Source organism: Cetorhinus maximus, chromosome 22, assembly GCF_964194155.1.
Source record: "Cetorhinus maximus chromosome 22, sCetMax3.hap1.1, whole genome shotgun sequence".
Lineage (NCBI taxonomy): Eukaryota > Metazoa > Chordata > Chondrichthyes > Lamniformes > Cetorhinidae > Cetorhinus > Cetorhinus maximus.
This window is the reverse complement of record NC_135900.1, coordinates 1,918,114-1,934,733: the sequence shown is the minus strand read 5'-3', so window position 1 is coordinate 1,934,733 and position 16,620 is coordinate 1,918,114. Positions and strand designations below refer to the sequence as shown.

Below are 16,620 nucleotides of genomic sequence, written 5' to 3'. Positions count from 1 at the left end.
CCAATTTCTTATCCAAGTGCCTACTTTCCCTTTTATTCTATGAGCTAGAATTTTGCTCACAAGTCTGTTGTGTGGCACTGGATCAAATACCTCTTGAAAACCCATATACATCAACAGCATTTCCTTTATCAATCTTCTCTGTTACCTCCTCAAAAAACTCCGGCAAGTTAGTTAAACATGATTTTCCCTTAATGAATCCATGCTGGCTTTCCTTAATTATCCCACACCTATTTAAGTGGCTATTGAATTTGTCCCAACTATAGTTTCCAGAAGTTTCCCTGTTACTGAATCCAAACGGACTGGTCTGTAGTTGCCAGATTTATCCTTGCACCCCTTTTTGAACAAGGGTATAATATTCACAATTCTCCAGTCCTATGGCACCTCCCCTGTGTCTAAGGAAGACTGGAAGATTATCACCAGTGCCTCTGAAATTTCCACTCTCACCTCTCCTCCTCAGATGCATCGCATCCGGTCCTGGTACCTTATCAGTTTTAAGTAAAGATAGCCTTTCTAACACCTCCTCCTTCTCAATTGTAAACTCCTCGAGTGTACCAGCTACCTCTGCTCTCACCTTGGCCTGGGTACATCTTCTTCCTTTGTAAAGACAGTAGCAAAGTACTTGTTTAATACCTCCGCTACTTCTACTGTCTCCACATGTAAGTCTCCTTCTTTATCCCTAATCAACCCTACACTTTCTTTCACCACCCTTTTATTATTTACATGTTTATAAAAGACCTTGGGATTCCCTTTCATGTTAGCTGCTAATCTCTTTTCATTCTCCCTCCTTGTTTTTCTGATTAGTTTCTTCACTTCCCCTCTGGTCCTTCTATATTCAGCCTGATTCTCCATTGTATTTTCTACCTGACGTCTATCATACGTGCACTTCTTCCTTTTCATCTTTACCTCTACCCCTCTTGTCATCCAGGGTGTTCTAGATTTATTTGTCCTACCTTTCCCCTTTAAGGGAATATAGCTTGATATTGCCTGCAGTACTGTCTCTTTGAAGGTAGCCCATTATTCAGCCACCATCTTTTCCACCAACATTTGGCTGCAACTCACTTGACTCAGATGTATTCTCATCCCATTGAAGTTGGCTTTCTCCCAATTAATTATCACTGCTCTGGATTGTTCCCTGTCCTTTTCTATGACAAACCTAAACTTTATGATACAATGGTCACTGTCCCCTAGAGGCTCTCCCACTGATATTTGATCCACTTGGGCCAACTCATTCCCCAGGACCAGGTCCAATGGTGCCTGCCCTCCTGTTGGACCAGAAGCATACAGCTGCAGAAAATTATCTTGAACACATTCCAGGAACTCTCGCCCCTCTTGTCCCTTTGTACTATTCCTATCCCAGTCTATATTTGAATAATTGAAATCCCACATTATAATTACCCTATAATTCTTGAATGTCTCTGTAACTTCTTTGCAAATTTGTTTCTCCACATCCCTTCCACTAGTTGGTGGTCTATATACTACATCAATCAATGTTATTGCACCTTTTTCATTCTTTACCTCTAGCCAGAGAGATTCTGTCTTTGACCCCTCTGGAACATTCTCTCTCTCCAGTACTGTAATGTCATCTTTAATCAATATTGCCACTCCCCCCACCCCTTTTGCTTCCTTTCCTGTCTCTCCTAAATACCTTGTACCCAGGAATATTTAATGCCCAGTCCTGCCCTTCTTTGAGCCAGATCTCTGTTATAACAATAATATCACAATTCCATTTGTCAACCTGCACCAATCTTATTAACCACACTCCGTGCATTTACATCCATGCCCATTAATCCTGATTCAGGTTTTTAAACTACCCCCCACCCCCTTCACCATTGTTCTGACCCCATCTAATGTCTGACGATAGCCTACTCTAGTTCCAATACTCTCCAAGTGTTCTATTTACTCTCTGATATAGCCTCCTTATCAGTTAATACTTCTCTACTCCCCACTGCCAGGTTTTCTCCTCTTCACTCTGAATTTCCCCTCAGGTTCCCATCCCCCTGACAATCTGTTTAAACCCTCCCCAACAGCATTAACAAACCTCCCCGCGAGGACATCAGTCCCAGCCCTGTTATGGTGAAACCCGTTCTTCTTGTACAGGTCCCACCCACCCCAGAACCGGTCCCAATGCCTCAGAAATCTAAAGCCCTCCCTCCTACTCCATTTCTCCAGCCATATGTTGAACTGTTCAATCTTCCTATTCTCATGTTCACTAGCACATGGCACTGGGTGTAATCCTGAGGTTACTGCTCTTGAGGTCCTGCTTTTTAATTCCCTTCCTAACTCCCTAAAATCTGCTTTCAGGACCTCGTCCCTTTTCCTGCCCATGTCACTGGTCCCAATTTGGGCCATGACCTCCGGCTGTTCACCCTCACCCCCTCACTCACCCCCACTCAAAAGAATGTCCTGCAGCTGCCCTGAGACATCCTTGGCCTTGGCACCAGGGAGGCAACATACCACCCTGGAGTCATGTCTACAGCCACAGAAACGTCTGTCTGCTCCTCTAACCATGGAACCCCCAGCTCCTATAGCACTTTCACTCTTCCTCCTCCCCTCCTGTGTAGCTGAGCCACCTGTGGTTCCACGAACTTGGCTCTTGCTACAGTCCCCTGAGGGACCATCTCACTCACCAGTATCCAAAATGGAAAAGCAGTTAGAGAGTGAGCTAGCCTCGGGGGGGTTCCTGCACTACCTGCCTATTTCTTTTAGATGTTCTGGAAGTCACCCATTCCCTCTCTGCCTGTGTATGGCTTAGCTGTGCTGCCGCCACCTCTCTGACCATGCTATCCACATAATCCTCAGGCTTGTGGATGTGCCACAGTGACTCCAGCCGCCGCTCAAGTTCTACAACCCGGAGCTCAGGTTTTTGAGCTGGCGACACTTCCTGCAGATGTGATCATCGAGGCCACTTTGTGCCTGCACCAAATTCCCACATCCCACAGGATGCACATTCTGCGTGGCTGAGCGGCACCGTTGGCAAAATCACTGGGGGAGCCAAAAAAACTGAGCTGAGAAGATCCATCATTCGGCCCCTAATTAATATTCAAGAGGCCGAATGGATTTTCTTGGGAACAACCAGTGTTTGCCTGAAGATTTCCTGACTCAATGTGATGTCAGGTAAATTTCACGGGCTCTTGGGTCACAGGAAGTGGTTTCCAATAAATTGAACCTTTCTGTCCCTGTTTTGCACCTATAAAATGGGCGCAATTGGGTCTAATTTTTAACCTAATGAGTTTAATTTGCTCTGAGTATTGGAGTTTGCTGAGGTGACTGTGAAAGTACTCTTACATAGGCAGTATCTACAGTTTGCTGAGGTTACTGTGAAAGTACTCTTACATAGGCAGTATCTACAGTTTGCTGAGGTTACTGTGAAAGTACTCTTACATAGGCAAGATCTACAGTTTGCTGAGGTTACTGTGAAAGTACTCTTACATAGGCAAGATCTACAGTTCCCTGGGGCCAAAATGAGAATGTTGCAATAATTGTAACACAAGGAAGAAATTGTAATGGTTACTAGGCTGAATTATTAAAGTGTTTAGATGGTTCTACCAGACCAAGTTAAAAATTTACTGAACAGTCAATTAACTTGCAACTTTAAAAATGATGCTGCTACTTGGGGGTCACTTGTCAGAGCTCCACACAGGTTATATATACAAAGATAATTTGCCTATTGAACAGCAGTGCACATTTACAATATACTACCGCCTTACATTTGCTTTTCCTTCATAGGGTGTGGGCTTCGCTGGCTAGGCCGACATTTATTGCCCATCCCTAATTGCCCTTGAGAAGGTGGTGGTGAGCTGCCTTCTCAAACTGCTGCTGTCCCTGTGATGTAGGTACACCCACAGTGCTGTTAGGGAGGGAGTTCCAGGATTTTGACCCAGTGACAGTGAAGCAACGGTGATATATTTCCAAGTCAGGATGGCGTGTGGCTTGGAGGGGAACTTCCAAGTGGTGGTGTTCCCATGCATCTGCTGCCCTTGCCTTTCTAGGTTGTAGAGGTCATGGGTTTGGAAGGTGCTGCCAAAGGAGCCTTGGTGAATTCCTGCAGTGCATTTTGTAGATGGTACACACTGCTGCCACTGTGCGTCAGTGGTGGAGGGAGTCAATGCTTAAGGTGGTGGATAGCATGCCAGTCAAATGGGCTGCTTTGTCCTGAGTGGTGTCGAGCTTCTTGAGTGTTGTTGGAACCATACTCATCCAGGCAAGTGGAGAGTATTGTACATTGTAAGTAGTTGCAAACTCTCTCTCTCCCAGTCTCTAATTTAAGGTAACAATCATGAGGCCAATTGGTACAAAATTTTCCCTTTGATTTTTCAAACCCATTCTGCCTCTAGTGGGCTGTCTGCTCTTTGAGTCTTTGGTCTAGATTTCTTTCACTCATTGTCATTACTGTGCCTGTCAATAACGGTACTGTAACTCCTGTCAGCGTGTTTGGTGATCGATGTATCCACGGTGCAGCAATTGTCTACAAGTTAGAGCTCCCCAAACCGTCACTGTGAGATCATGAATTCTCCACGTTTTGTAGGAACATAGGAACAGGAGGAGGCCATTCAGTCCCTCGAGCCTGTTCCATTATTGAATGAGATGATTGGCCTAAATCTTAACCCCATCCGCCTGCCTTGACTCCATTTCCATTATCTCTTGTCCGACAAAAAATTCTATCCGTCTCAGATTTAAAATTATCACGGTAAAAGTTGCATTGCTGCGGCCAGAGCAGGTTTGGGTTTGATTGGATCTTTTTCTGAAAGGCCAATGGGAGAGTCCAAAATTGTTGCTAAAGTTTGATGGGGCCCTGCACACAATTGCTGCAGCTGCCCTGTAGATAGATGGACACCAGCTGCACTAGAAAAGGATCCAGCCGTCTAGGCAAATCGTTGGACACCTATGTTCCCTTTTTCAAAAGACTTTTCCATAATTTATCCTATTAGAATATTCAAAAAAAAATATTTCAATAGCTTCTTGGCATATTGTCTGCTTGTGAAAAGAACCAAACTGAGTGGAGCTGGCTCTAATGGTTAAAAAGATTCTGGCTTATATTTTCAAAACATTTGCCAACTACTCTGATTCACATTCAATTAATGTAACAGGATCAAATCCTCATGTGCCTTCCAGAAACCCGTAAACACTTGGATTAGAACAGTTCCCACATATAGGGGGGGAATTTTCCTCCCTTTGCGGGGTGGGGTGTGCGGGAGCGGGCGTGAACTCGATCAGGTCCGCGCCGCCATTTTATGTGGGCAGGCCAGTTAAGGCCCACCCAGCATGACGCGCGCCCAGAAGGGCTGAGCGCTCCCTGTGCGGCGGGGGGGTTTATTCCTTGAGTCGGGGTCTGCGCTCTATCGTGCACATGCGCGTGAAAGAGCGCAGAAATCTCCCTGAGGCACAGAGCTACCCCAGGGAGATTAGCTTAACTTATAAACATCTGAATAAAGTAATTGACAACTTTTAAAACACGTCCCCTCGCGTGACAGTGTCACATGAGCTGGGACATGTCAATTAATTTTTAAAATAATTTTTATTGAAATTTTAAACCCTTCATGAAACTTCGTCCCGCCCGTGGATGGGGTTTCATGAGAAATGCGAAGGCCGCCTGGGCTCTTCACCTGCCCAACTACCTTAAGGTTGGACGGGCAGCTCATTTAACTATTTTAATTAGTTTTTAACAGGCCTTAATAGGCTGTTGACAGTTCGGCAGGTGCGCAACCGATTCGGCTGCACGCCCACCGAACTGAAAATCTAAATAACACGCAGTGACGCCGGGACACCCGCCCGACATTATCGCGCGGCATTTTATACTTCGGCGAGCGGGCCCCACCCCCACTCGCTGACGGGAAAATTCTTTCCATAGAATAAATAGGATATAAAAGTAATGGAGAAAGTGTAAAACCTGATTGACCGGAACTGAGTGAAGATAACTATCAGGGAGGGAAAAGGTTCTTTTCTCTAGTAAACAGGAGGCTTTTCAAATTCTTGAAGACAAGGAAGGGATTTGAGAGGGTAGACAATAGAGAAAATGATTCTATTTTTTTATCCAAAGCTAGGAGCCATAAATATAAGATATCCATGAATAAACCCGTAAGAAATTCAGAAAGAACTTCTGTACCCAGAGAGAGGCGACAGTGTGGAACTCGCTACCACAGGGAGCAGTTTCAATCAATAGCACAGATACATTTAAAGGGTAGATGGATAAACACATAAGGAAGAAAGGAATAGAAAGTGATTGTGGAGCAGGACTGGAGCAGGTTCATGTTGAGCCAGCATGGAACAGTTGGGCTGAATGGCCTGTTTCTGTGCTGTTTATTCCATGGAATTCTACGTTGAGAGTCTTTCCACAAAGGTTGCAATGATCCATTATTCAGGAGATCCCACTGCAATTTCTGTTGGACTGACTGAGGCATTTCTTTCATGCACATAATCATGGGTTTGCGACCTAATGCTTCATTGCCAGGATTGTAATTTGAGAATTTGGGCAAGTATTCTGTCCACAATGAGGAAGTTGGGACACCATGTTCCCAAAGGGACTGTTGTTGTCTGCCTATCTTTGCATTGTTTCTTTGGAGGGTAAAGTAGTGAGAGCATTCATGACAGATTTCCAATCTAACAGGCTGTGATGTGAACACACTCACTGTATGGCTGTAACGATCTCGGTAACAGCTGATAAAGGGGGTTAGTCCTATATAGGCTGTTTCCCCTGCTCCCAAGACCCAGCGAGCAGGGATGGGGGAGAGTGTCAACTACATCCAGTGCATACATCCCTCTGGAATTCAACACAGAATTCTGAGCCAGAGGCCCCACTGGAGGTTGTGTGGAGAAGGGTTTGTACTCTGCATTTCCCCTTCCCAGGGTGAGAATAGCTAGAACTGAGCTAACGCCATCGACGACACTAAGGTTGGAGGAGTTGCAGATAGTGAAGAGGATTGTCAAAGGATACAATGGGATATAGATCGGTTGGAGACTTGGGCGGAGAAATGACAGATGGAGTTTAATCTGGACAAATGCAAGGTAATACATTTTGGAAGGTCTAATACAGGTAGGAATTATACAGTAAATGGCAGAACCCTTAAGTGCATCGACAGGCAGAGGGATCTGGGTGTACAGGTCCACAGGTCACTGAAAGTAGCAACGCAGGTGGATAAGGTAGTCAGGAAGACATATGGCATGCTTGCCTTCATCGGCAGGGTATTGAGTATAAAAGCTGGGAAGTCATGCTGCAGCTGTATAGAACCTTGATTGGGCCACACTTGGAATATTGCGTGCAATTCTGGTCACCACATTACCAGAAAGATATGGAGGCTTTGGAGAGGGTGCAGAGGAGCTTTACCAGGATGCTGCCTGGTCTGGGGGTTATTATATGAGGAGAGGTTGGAGAAACTCGGATTGTTCTCACTAGAGCAACGGAGATTGAGGGGCGACTTGATAGAAGTTTACAAAATTATGAGTGGCATGGACAGAGTAGATAGTCAGAAGCTTTTTCCCAGGGCGGAAGACATAGATTTAAGGTGAGAGGAGAAAACTTTAGAGATGTGCGGGACAAGTTTTTTACTCAGAGGGTAGTGAGTGTCTGGAATTTGCTGCCAGAGGAGGTGGTGGAAGCAGGTACGATAGTGGTGTTTAAGAGGCAGCTTGAAAAATATATGAATAGGATAGGAATAGAGGGATACGGACCCCGGAAGTGCAAAATGTTTTAGTTTGACAGGCAATATGATCGGCACAGGCTCGGAGGGCCGAAGGGCCTGTTCCTGTGCTGTACTTTTCTTTGTTCTTTGTTCTTTCCTGATGGTTGTTGCTCAATGGGTTAATACAATGACACCTCCTGACCATTTTAAAGGAGGGAAATTTGGAGGGGGAAGGGACAGGAAACCGAGGGATAAGATGATGACTGTGAAAGAGAAATGATCAGAAGGAGTGTTTGACGTTAGTTGTTGCAGGTACCTGAAGTTGTGGTGAAGCTCCAAGTTTGCCGATGAAGAGACAGCTTGGTTCATTGTTCCAATAACATATGGGCTGCAGAAATAAAAAAAGAATACAGATCATACCTGCTGCAGAAGAACTACACTGTTTCAGATCAATGGGGTAGATTTTTTGGAACAGAACTTCCCCGCCCCCTACAACTTTGGCACAAGAGAGGGAAAATGGTATAAAGTAGTCTTTTAGATGAGGTGTTAAACCAAACCCCTTACTGCTCTCTCAGGTACTATTTCAGAAAAGAACAGGGGGGTTCTCTCTCATGTCATGGCCAATATTTATCCTCTAATCAACATCATTAAAAAAATCAGATGATCTGCTCACGATCACATTACTGTTTGTAGGATCTCACTGTGCACAAATTGGCTACCCAACCGTTCAACAGTGACTACATTTCAAAAGTACTTCATTGGCTGTAAAGCGGTTTTGAGATATCCTGAGGTTGTGACAGGCATGATATGTACATGAAAGACTATCTTAAATAACTAGAACTTACCATTTATGGTATCTACAATTGAGGAATCCATTGAAGATGTCACTCAATGAAGCAACATGATGGAGGTTATCCAGGATTATCACTAAAGGAAGATCAGATCGATTATCTGCAGTAGTGCACTGATCGGCCAGATTTGATAGGTATTGGCGCAATTCCTTCCAAATGTTAAAAAAAGGACACATTTATTACAGACATCGTACCACATTTTCTGAGTTTATTTAGTCTTGCCAATATATCTCTGTTGATTCTCCTCCTTTCCAAAGAGTTGAGTCCCCTTACTGGGGGTAACATTCCACATGGGACAGTCGCCAAGTGCTCATTATGATATGTGAACCTTGACAAGGGTCATTACTTTCCTTATCCAAAATCTACACACACGCAGCAGGGGGTCACTCACAAGTGATCAGTTACAGCATGCTGGTGAAAAAACAATCTTTAAAACAAACAATCTTTTCTCAGGATGCAGGGAACATTGGCAAGGCCAAATGTCCTGCTCATTGCAGCAGCATCTCAAATGCACTAATTCCCATCATGATGTTCAAACCCCTCCACGGCATCATTCCTCCCTATCTCTGTGACCTCCTCCAGCCCCACAAGCCTCTGCGATCTCTGCACTCCTCTAATTTTGGCCCCCTGAGCATCCCCAGTTTTAATCATCCCACTATTGATAACTGTGGCTTCAGCTACCAGGACCCTTAGCTCTGGAATTCAGTCCTTAAATCTCACTCTGTCTCAATCCCGCTTTCCTCCTATAAGATGCTCGTTAAATCCTCTCTCTTTGACCAGGTTTGTGGTCGCCTGTCTGAATAACACCTTATATGGTTTGGTCTGATCCTGTGAAGTGCTTTGGAGTATTTTACTACTGCACAAGTGGCAAGGATATAAAGACTGGAGTCACATTTAGGCCAGGTAGGAGAGGACAGTCTGAGCTGGGGTTTAATGAGAATCCAACAGCCTTCATCACCATTTCTTCCTACCAGATTAATTGAATTCAATTTCATAACCTGCACTGGTGGGATTTGAACTCATGAACTCTGGAATACAAGCCTCACGGTATAACCACTACATTACCAAACACAACTAACCTGCAGCTACATATCGAAAAGGTGCTGAGGCCAATTGTGGCACCTATACCAGCAGCCCTGCAGCGTTCAGCACAGACTGGCACTCAATCCCAGGGATCATCCTGAACAACATAGTTGAGATGGATAAACTCGCTGAGCTATTGGAGAGCAGGAGCTGAAGCTGTAGAAATGTTACTTTGCTGCCAGGATTTCTCCTTACCTTGCTCGACTTGTGGTCCACATTAAATGTGGCTATTAGTCCGTCAGTGACTTCACGTCCAGATCTGTTTACCAGGAATTCAGCAAGTCTATTGGCCAAGTAGGTTTTTCCAGTACCGCTGGGCCCAGACAGTATGATCCGGCGGTGCTCGAGCAGAATGTTGAGGTAACGGTGCGTTAAGGGTTTTGGAATCAGTGTCTCAAACACCAAGCTGTCCACGCTATTCTCTGCCACACCTGAAAATGGGACAACGACTCTTGGACTGAGAGCAAACTGACAAGGCAAGGCTCATGTTTAGTTACTTTGCAACTTGACTATTCCAACACACTCCCCAGTCCTGTTTGTTCTACCATCTGTAAACGTGAAGTCATTCAAAACTCTGCTGCCCATGTTCTAACGCACACCAAATCCTCTTCACCCATCACCCATGTGTTCACTGAGCTACACTGACTCCTACTCAAACTCCTCATTTTTAAAATTCTCACCCTTGCTTTCAAATCCCTCCATTTCCTCACCCCTCCCTATCTCTGTAATCTTCTTCAAGCCTACAACCCTCTGAGATCTCTAGGCTCCTCTAATTCTGGCATCTTGAGCGTCCTTGATTTTAATCAGTCCACCATTGGCGGCCGTGCCTTCAGCTGCCTGGGTCCTAAGCTCTGGAATTCCCATCCCTAAACCTCCCCACCTCTCCTCCTCTCTCTTCTTCTTTAAGATGCTCCGTGAGAACTACCTCTTTGACCAAGTTTTTGGTCACCTGTCCTAATATCTTGTTATGTGGCTCAGTGTCTTATTTTGCTTTAGAAACACCCCTGTGAAGTGCCTTGGGATGTTATATTGTGTTAAAGCTGCTATATTAATGCAAGCTGTTGTTGCTGATTGGGTAATGTGAGATGGGCCGTGGGGAATCGGTGATTTGTTTTAACTCTGTTGCCCAATTTTCCATTCAAAATGAACTGCTGATTTGTTACCATTCGCTGAATGGTGAATGAATTTGAGTGGATTTGGAATGAGCTGCTGATTTGCTACTGTCTGTTTGTTTCACAAACAAGACCAACATCTACCCCCATCGCCTGTAAACTGATGGCACAGGATTAACAGCACAGAAAAAGACCATTTACTCATCGAGTAGTAGCCGCCTTTCAAATGAGATGTTAACCAGAGGCCCAGTCTGCCCTCTCAGGTGAACGTAAAAGACCCCACAGCAGTCTTCTGAAGAAGAGCAGAAGAGTTCTCACTGACATCCTGACCACTGTTTATCCCTCAGCCATCTTCACTTAAAAAGACTATCCAGTCTTTACCCCATTGCTGTTTGCAGGAGCTTGCTGTGTGCAAATTGGCTGCTACATTTCCTACATTACAACAGTGGCTTCAAAAGTGTACACCACACTACAACCGATGGGCCTGAATCTCCTGAGGAGCGACAATCATCATTGGATTGCAGCTCTGCTCCTGCCTTTCTTCACCACGCCAGATCTTTGCATTTCTGGCCGGGACTTCCCATCCCAGCTTCTTCAGAAACGCAGAGTGTATCTTCAATCCAACTGCTTCCTCGTGGCCCTGGGTCATTGGGGGAAGACAAGCCACACCCTATTTTTATGGCATTAGCTGCCGTATTCTGGTAAGTGTTCACGAACACACTGAAAAGCTTTGAGCGATTTAAACAGTTTTTCGGTGTGTTAGTGTATGAGTGCTTGAGGGAATGGGCGAGTGAACGGGTGAGTGGTGTAGGTGGGTAAGAAGATAGGGTGGGTGAGGCAAGTAGATCAGGGGGTAGGGTGGCATGCGGGTGAGGTGGTAGGTGGGTAAGGTGGCAGGTGGATAGGGTGGTTAGGTCAGGTCGGGTGGTGAGAACGAGGTCAGGGGAAAGGGAGTTGGAGGGTCAGGGGGGATGTCGCTGAGGGGTGGGGTTTGGGGTGTGAGGTTGAGTTGGGTTGGGTTGAGTCGAGGGGGGTCAGGTGGTTAGTGGGGGTCAGGGGGCCTTGGGGGAAGTCGGATTGTGAATGATTGCGGGGGTCAGTTGCATAGTTACCTAAAAGTTGGTGAGAATTTTCCATCTAACGTTTTCTGGGTAACTATCCAGGTCAGTAAACTGGAACTGTCCAAAGTCTCCAATTCTAACTCCGAGTTGGAGACTTTTTCAAAGTGTCTGGGCAGCAGGGATTTTGCCCATCGGATGTTCAAACTTCCTGGGCAATTCCCGTGGAGTCAGTGGGTCAGGACGTCTGAGTAGTTCCAATGAGTATCTTAGGGCACGCGTCTGGTCTCCGACAATCGAGACCAGGAGATCTGAGCCTTACTGTGCTTGATTGGTTTACAGTATTTTGGGACTTCCGGAGATTGTGAAAGTTACTATAGAAATGCAAGTTTTTTGTTCCTGAACAAGCTCTCTTCCAATCCATTATCATCCATGCCCCAAAAAAGTAACATACCTTTAAGATTCACAGTAATGATGTTGCTTTCACCAACTAGATATCCACAGGGCAGCAGTTCAGGCAGGTCCAGGCTGCTGGATCTTACAACGTCTCCTATATTGTAGCTGAGAATGCTGTCGGAGGACAGCCCAAGACTTGTGGTTGGGTCCAAACGGAAAATATACTCCTACATTGCGAAATAGAAAGATAAAGTTTATGAATTTGATTGAACATTTAGCTTACTTGCTCTTTGGGTGTGAGGATTGCTGGCAAGGTCAGCATTAACAGCCCATCCGTGACTTGAGAAGGTGGTGATGAGCCTTCTCCTCAGACAGAGCTTGTCCAATAATAGAGTGCCTTGTTAGGTCCCTCAAGAGTTAACCACGCACTGTGGACTATGGGGCTACGCAGAGGGAAAGCAGGTAAGGTTAGCTGGTTTCCTTTGCTGCAGGGTCGTTAGTGAACCAGTTGGGTTTCCCCACAATCTGGCAGATTTCATTGTCATTTCCAGGTGTTGGTCATGTATTACCAGGTGAATGGATATTTAGAAAATGAAGCTAGCTTCAGAAATGCTCCTGGTCACACAGGAATTTTCATACAGCACACATCACTGCAAAGTTTTCCATCTGTTGATTTTAATGGGCAGAGAAACATGTGAGATGTGCCCCTGAATTCCTAGTACTCACTCCTTAACCCTTCATTGCAACAAGGTATGAGTCTTCATTATTGAGTTAACTCTGTGAGGGAGCTGTGTTTGAAGGGGAGCTCTGAGTAGGAGAGTCTTGTAGCTCCTGATTCCCTGATTGGCATTCCCAATGCCTTTGGCTCCGTTCTGGGACTGTGGCATTGGGGCACTTGGTTTTGCAAAGTTTGCATCAGAGAAATGAAAGAACTCCGAGCAGACAGACTCTTACCCGGATGTACAAGCTGCCTACCTTAAACAATCGACGGATAACACCATCAAGAACATCCCACTTTGTCTTCCCGCTGACTCCTAATGAACCTATCAGATACTGAGGAGGCTTCTCATCCTGAAAGAGAATTATTGCAGACTATAATTAAAAGCTGTTTTACCAGAACAAATAAATACAGTAACCTTCACAGTAGCTCTCCAGCCTCCCTCCTTCATCAACTTTTTAGCCACTAAGATCGTCTTATATGACTCGGTGTCAAATTTTGTTTGATAACGTTCCCATGCTGCGTCTGAGGCACTATATAAATGTAAGTTGTTGTTGCACTCTTTATGCTAATGCCACGTCTCGGGGACAAGGTTTAAACCAAACATCTCCCATCTCCCATCTCCCAGTCCTGGTTGATGGTCCTGTGGCTCTGTTTGAGAAGGAGTGGAGAGCGGGGGACATTCCCCTGGTCTGCTGGCCAACACTCCACCTGAACTGAGTGATCAGATCCCTTATTCCTTGTCAGTTGGTGGGACTGGCGTGCTGCTTCAGATCGTCTGCTCTGAATATCTCCTTAACAGCTATGGTTGCACTTCAGCAAGAAAAAGCAACATGAAATGCTTATGGGTGCTCTGAGATGAGAGTCAGCACTAACACAAAAGCCTGTTCTTTCCTCCTGTAATACATCATCCTTTTGCCCCGTTAGCCAGTGTATGAAAAACATTTTTATAATCTTTGTGAGCGTTCATAAGTGATCATCCCTTGAAATTTTAAAAATATGTATCAAAGTAGGATCAAAGCATCGTGGAGTGCTGAAGGAGGCCATTCGCTGCATCATGTCTGTACTAGCTCTTTGAAATCTGTCCAATTAGTTCCACTCCCAGTGAAGAGAACTCAGACAAGTAGAACTGGGACTGGGCAGAAAACAGAGGCCAACGTACTCACAGTTTCCCAGCTCCTGAATGAAGTCCAGTCAAGAAATTTGTTCCACATATCCATTCGAGCAGAAAAGAAATTAAATTTGAGAGATTTATGCTGGGCGGGGAATTATTAAGAGTTCCAGACTCAGGGCTGATAGATGGATTTAAGACACAGATCAGCTGTGATATTACTGAATGGTTGAACAGGCTCAAGGGATTGAATGGCCTTCTCCAGTTCCTATGTTCCGAAAATATTTTGCTTCGATTATCTTTGGAGATCCACCCACTCCCCCCACCCCCACCACCGCGAGTCCCCACCCGTCCACCTCCTCTGGGACTCGCACCCCCCAAAATCCAGCACCTGTCCCTGTACCTTTGTTCGTTTGAGTTGTTTGTTCAGGCAAATCATAATTCTCACGCTACAGCTCTCTTTACGAAATGAACCATCAGACCCATCATCAGGCAAGATATCTGGAAAGGGGGAAATAATTACACTTATTTCTGGTTAAGATGTATTGTTCCTTACTCAGATCTTTATAAATAGAGGCGTAGAGTAGATAAGCTTGACCGGGAGTAGGTCAGCGGGCACATGGGTGATAAGGGAATGGGACGTGGTATGAGTTAATGCACCAGCCCAGATGTTTAGATAACTTTAGGGTGGATTTTAAGGGGGAAACAGGTCACCTGCCCTCCACCCCCAACCGAAAAGTCGCTGAATTGATCAGAAACCCGGCTGCCTCACAGCGATATTCCACTGGGGCAGCCTTCACTGGATCAGAGTGGGACTTCCACACCCATCTGGGAGGGAGTCCCGCCCTCGGGAGCTGACAGTCAATTTGATTGGCCAGCAACTCTGTAGTCCCAGCAGCGCCAGGCGTGAGTAGTGGCCACCGCTGGGACTACAGGCAGTCCACAAAGATGCAGCAGCGATGGATGCGGGACTTCAGCTAAATCAGGGATTATTGGTCGGGCCTGTCTGGCAAACTCCTGCAGGGGCCGGCGGGGGGGGGGGCGGGGATCAAGGAGGGGATACCATCTCGGGAAGGGAAGCTTCCCCCATTGAGCATAGAACACCCCCCAAAGGAATGACTTAAAGGACAAGAGTTTGGTAAAGAGCCAGAGAGGTTTAGGGAGGGAATTCCAGAGCTTAGGGCCCAGGCAGCTGAAGGCATGGCCACCGATGGTGAAGCGATTAAAAATGGGGATGCCCCAGAGGCCAGAATTAGATGAGCATAGACACCCCAGATGATTGTGAGGAGATCACAGAGATAGAGATGATGCGAGGCCATGGAGAGATCTGAAAACAAGGAGAATTTTAAAATCAAGTCATTGCTTGACTGGGAGCCAATGTAGATCAACAAGCACAGAGGTGAAAGGTGAATGGGACTTGGAGCGAGTTAAGGCACGGTCAGCAGAGTTGTAGATGGCCTCACATCATCAGCCCTCTCCTCAAAACACCAAACCTTGACCCCCAACATCCTTGTAAACTACTGCCCATTTTCAAACTCACCCCTTTCCTCTCCAAAATCCTTCACTGTGTTGTTGCCTCCCGAGTTCGTGCTCATCTTTCCCAGTACTCCATGTTTGAATCCCTCTAACCAGGTACCCCCACCTCCCACCCCATCCCCTCACAGTAACAAAATGGCTCTTAGCTCCAATGATATCCTGTGTGACTGTGACAAAGGTAAACTTTCCCTCCTCATCCTTCTCAATCTGTCTGCAGCCTTTAACACAGTTGACCACACCATCCTCCTCCAACACCTCTCTGTCATCCAGCTGGGTGGGACTGCTGTCAATCGGTTTCATTCTCATCCATCTAATTGTAGCCAGAGAATCACCTGCAATGGCTTCTCTTCCTGTTCCTGTAAAGTTACCTCTGATGTCTCCAAAGATCTACCCTTGGCCCCGTCCTCTTTCTCACCTACATGCCGCACCTCAGTGACACCATCTGAAGGCAGAGCGTTAGTTTTCACGTATGCTAATGACATCCAGCTCGACCTCACCACTGCCTCTCTCGATTCCTCCATGTTGCTACATTGTCAGATTGTTTATCCGACATCCACTTCTGAATGAGCAAAAATTTCCTCCAGTTAAATATTGGGAAGACTGAAGCCATTGTTTTTCATCCATAGTCCAGACTCCATTCTCTAGATACCAACTCCATCCCTCTCCCTGGCAACAGTCTGAGATTAAACCTGACTGTTCGCAATCTTGATGTCATATCTGACCCTGAGATGACCTTCCAACTGCGTATTTGCTCCACCACTAAGACCACTTATTTCCACATCCATAAAGTAGACCGATTTTGTCCCTGTCTCAGCTCATCTACTGCTGAAACCCTCATTCTTACCTTCGTTAAGACTAGACTTGACTATTCCAATTCATTCCTGGCTGGTCTCCTGCATTCTGCCCTCCATAAGCCTGAGCGGGTGAATTTTATGGTACTCCACTGGCACGTTTTAAGATGAGGGGCTTGTAAAATAAAATGGGTGACCTTCCGACTGCCTTCCTGCCCGTGCCTGACCTGTCTCTCATATTCCGGTGACTGGGTAAGGTGTCTGCCAGTCCTCCTGCCCTTGGGCCTACTGAGGCCTTTAAGTAGCCAATTAATGACCCCTTAAGAGCCTCGTTCCACACCCGCTGCA

The 16,620-nt window shown here is 45.8% G+C and overlaps 1 protein-coding gene across 2 annotated transcripts in view; it reads right to left on the bottom strand.

The window, feature by feature from the left end:
- nav3 (neuron navigator 3) overlaps positions 1-16,620 on the bottom strand; it is a 473,245-nt gene that overhangs the window by 13,344 nt on the left and 443,281 nt on the right. For both annotated transcript variants that reach the window (XM_078567625.1, XM_078567626.1), the window contains 6 exons: positions 14,349-14,446; positions 13,092-13,187; positions 12,175-12,343; positions 9,746-9,981; positions 8,462-8,616; positions 7,933-8,004 (listed from right to left, as the gene is read on the bottom strand). In XM_078567625.1, the coding sequence (XP_078423751.1) occupies positions 7,933-8,004; positions 8,462-8,616; positions 9,746-9,981; positions 12,175-12,343; positions 13,092-13,187; positions 14,349-14,446 (826 nt within the window). The remainder of the gene's footprint in view (positions 1-7,932; positions 8,005-8,461; positions 8,617-9,745; positions 9,982-12,174; positions 12,344-13,091; positions 13,188-14,348; positions 14,447-16,620) is intronic.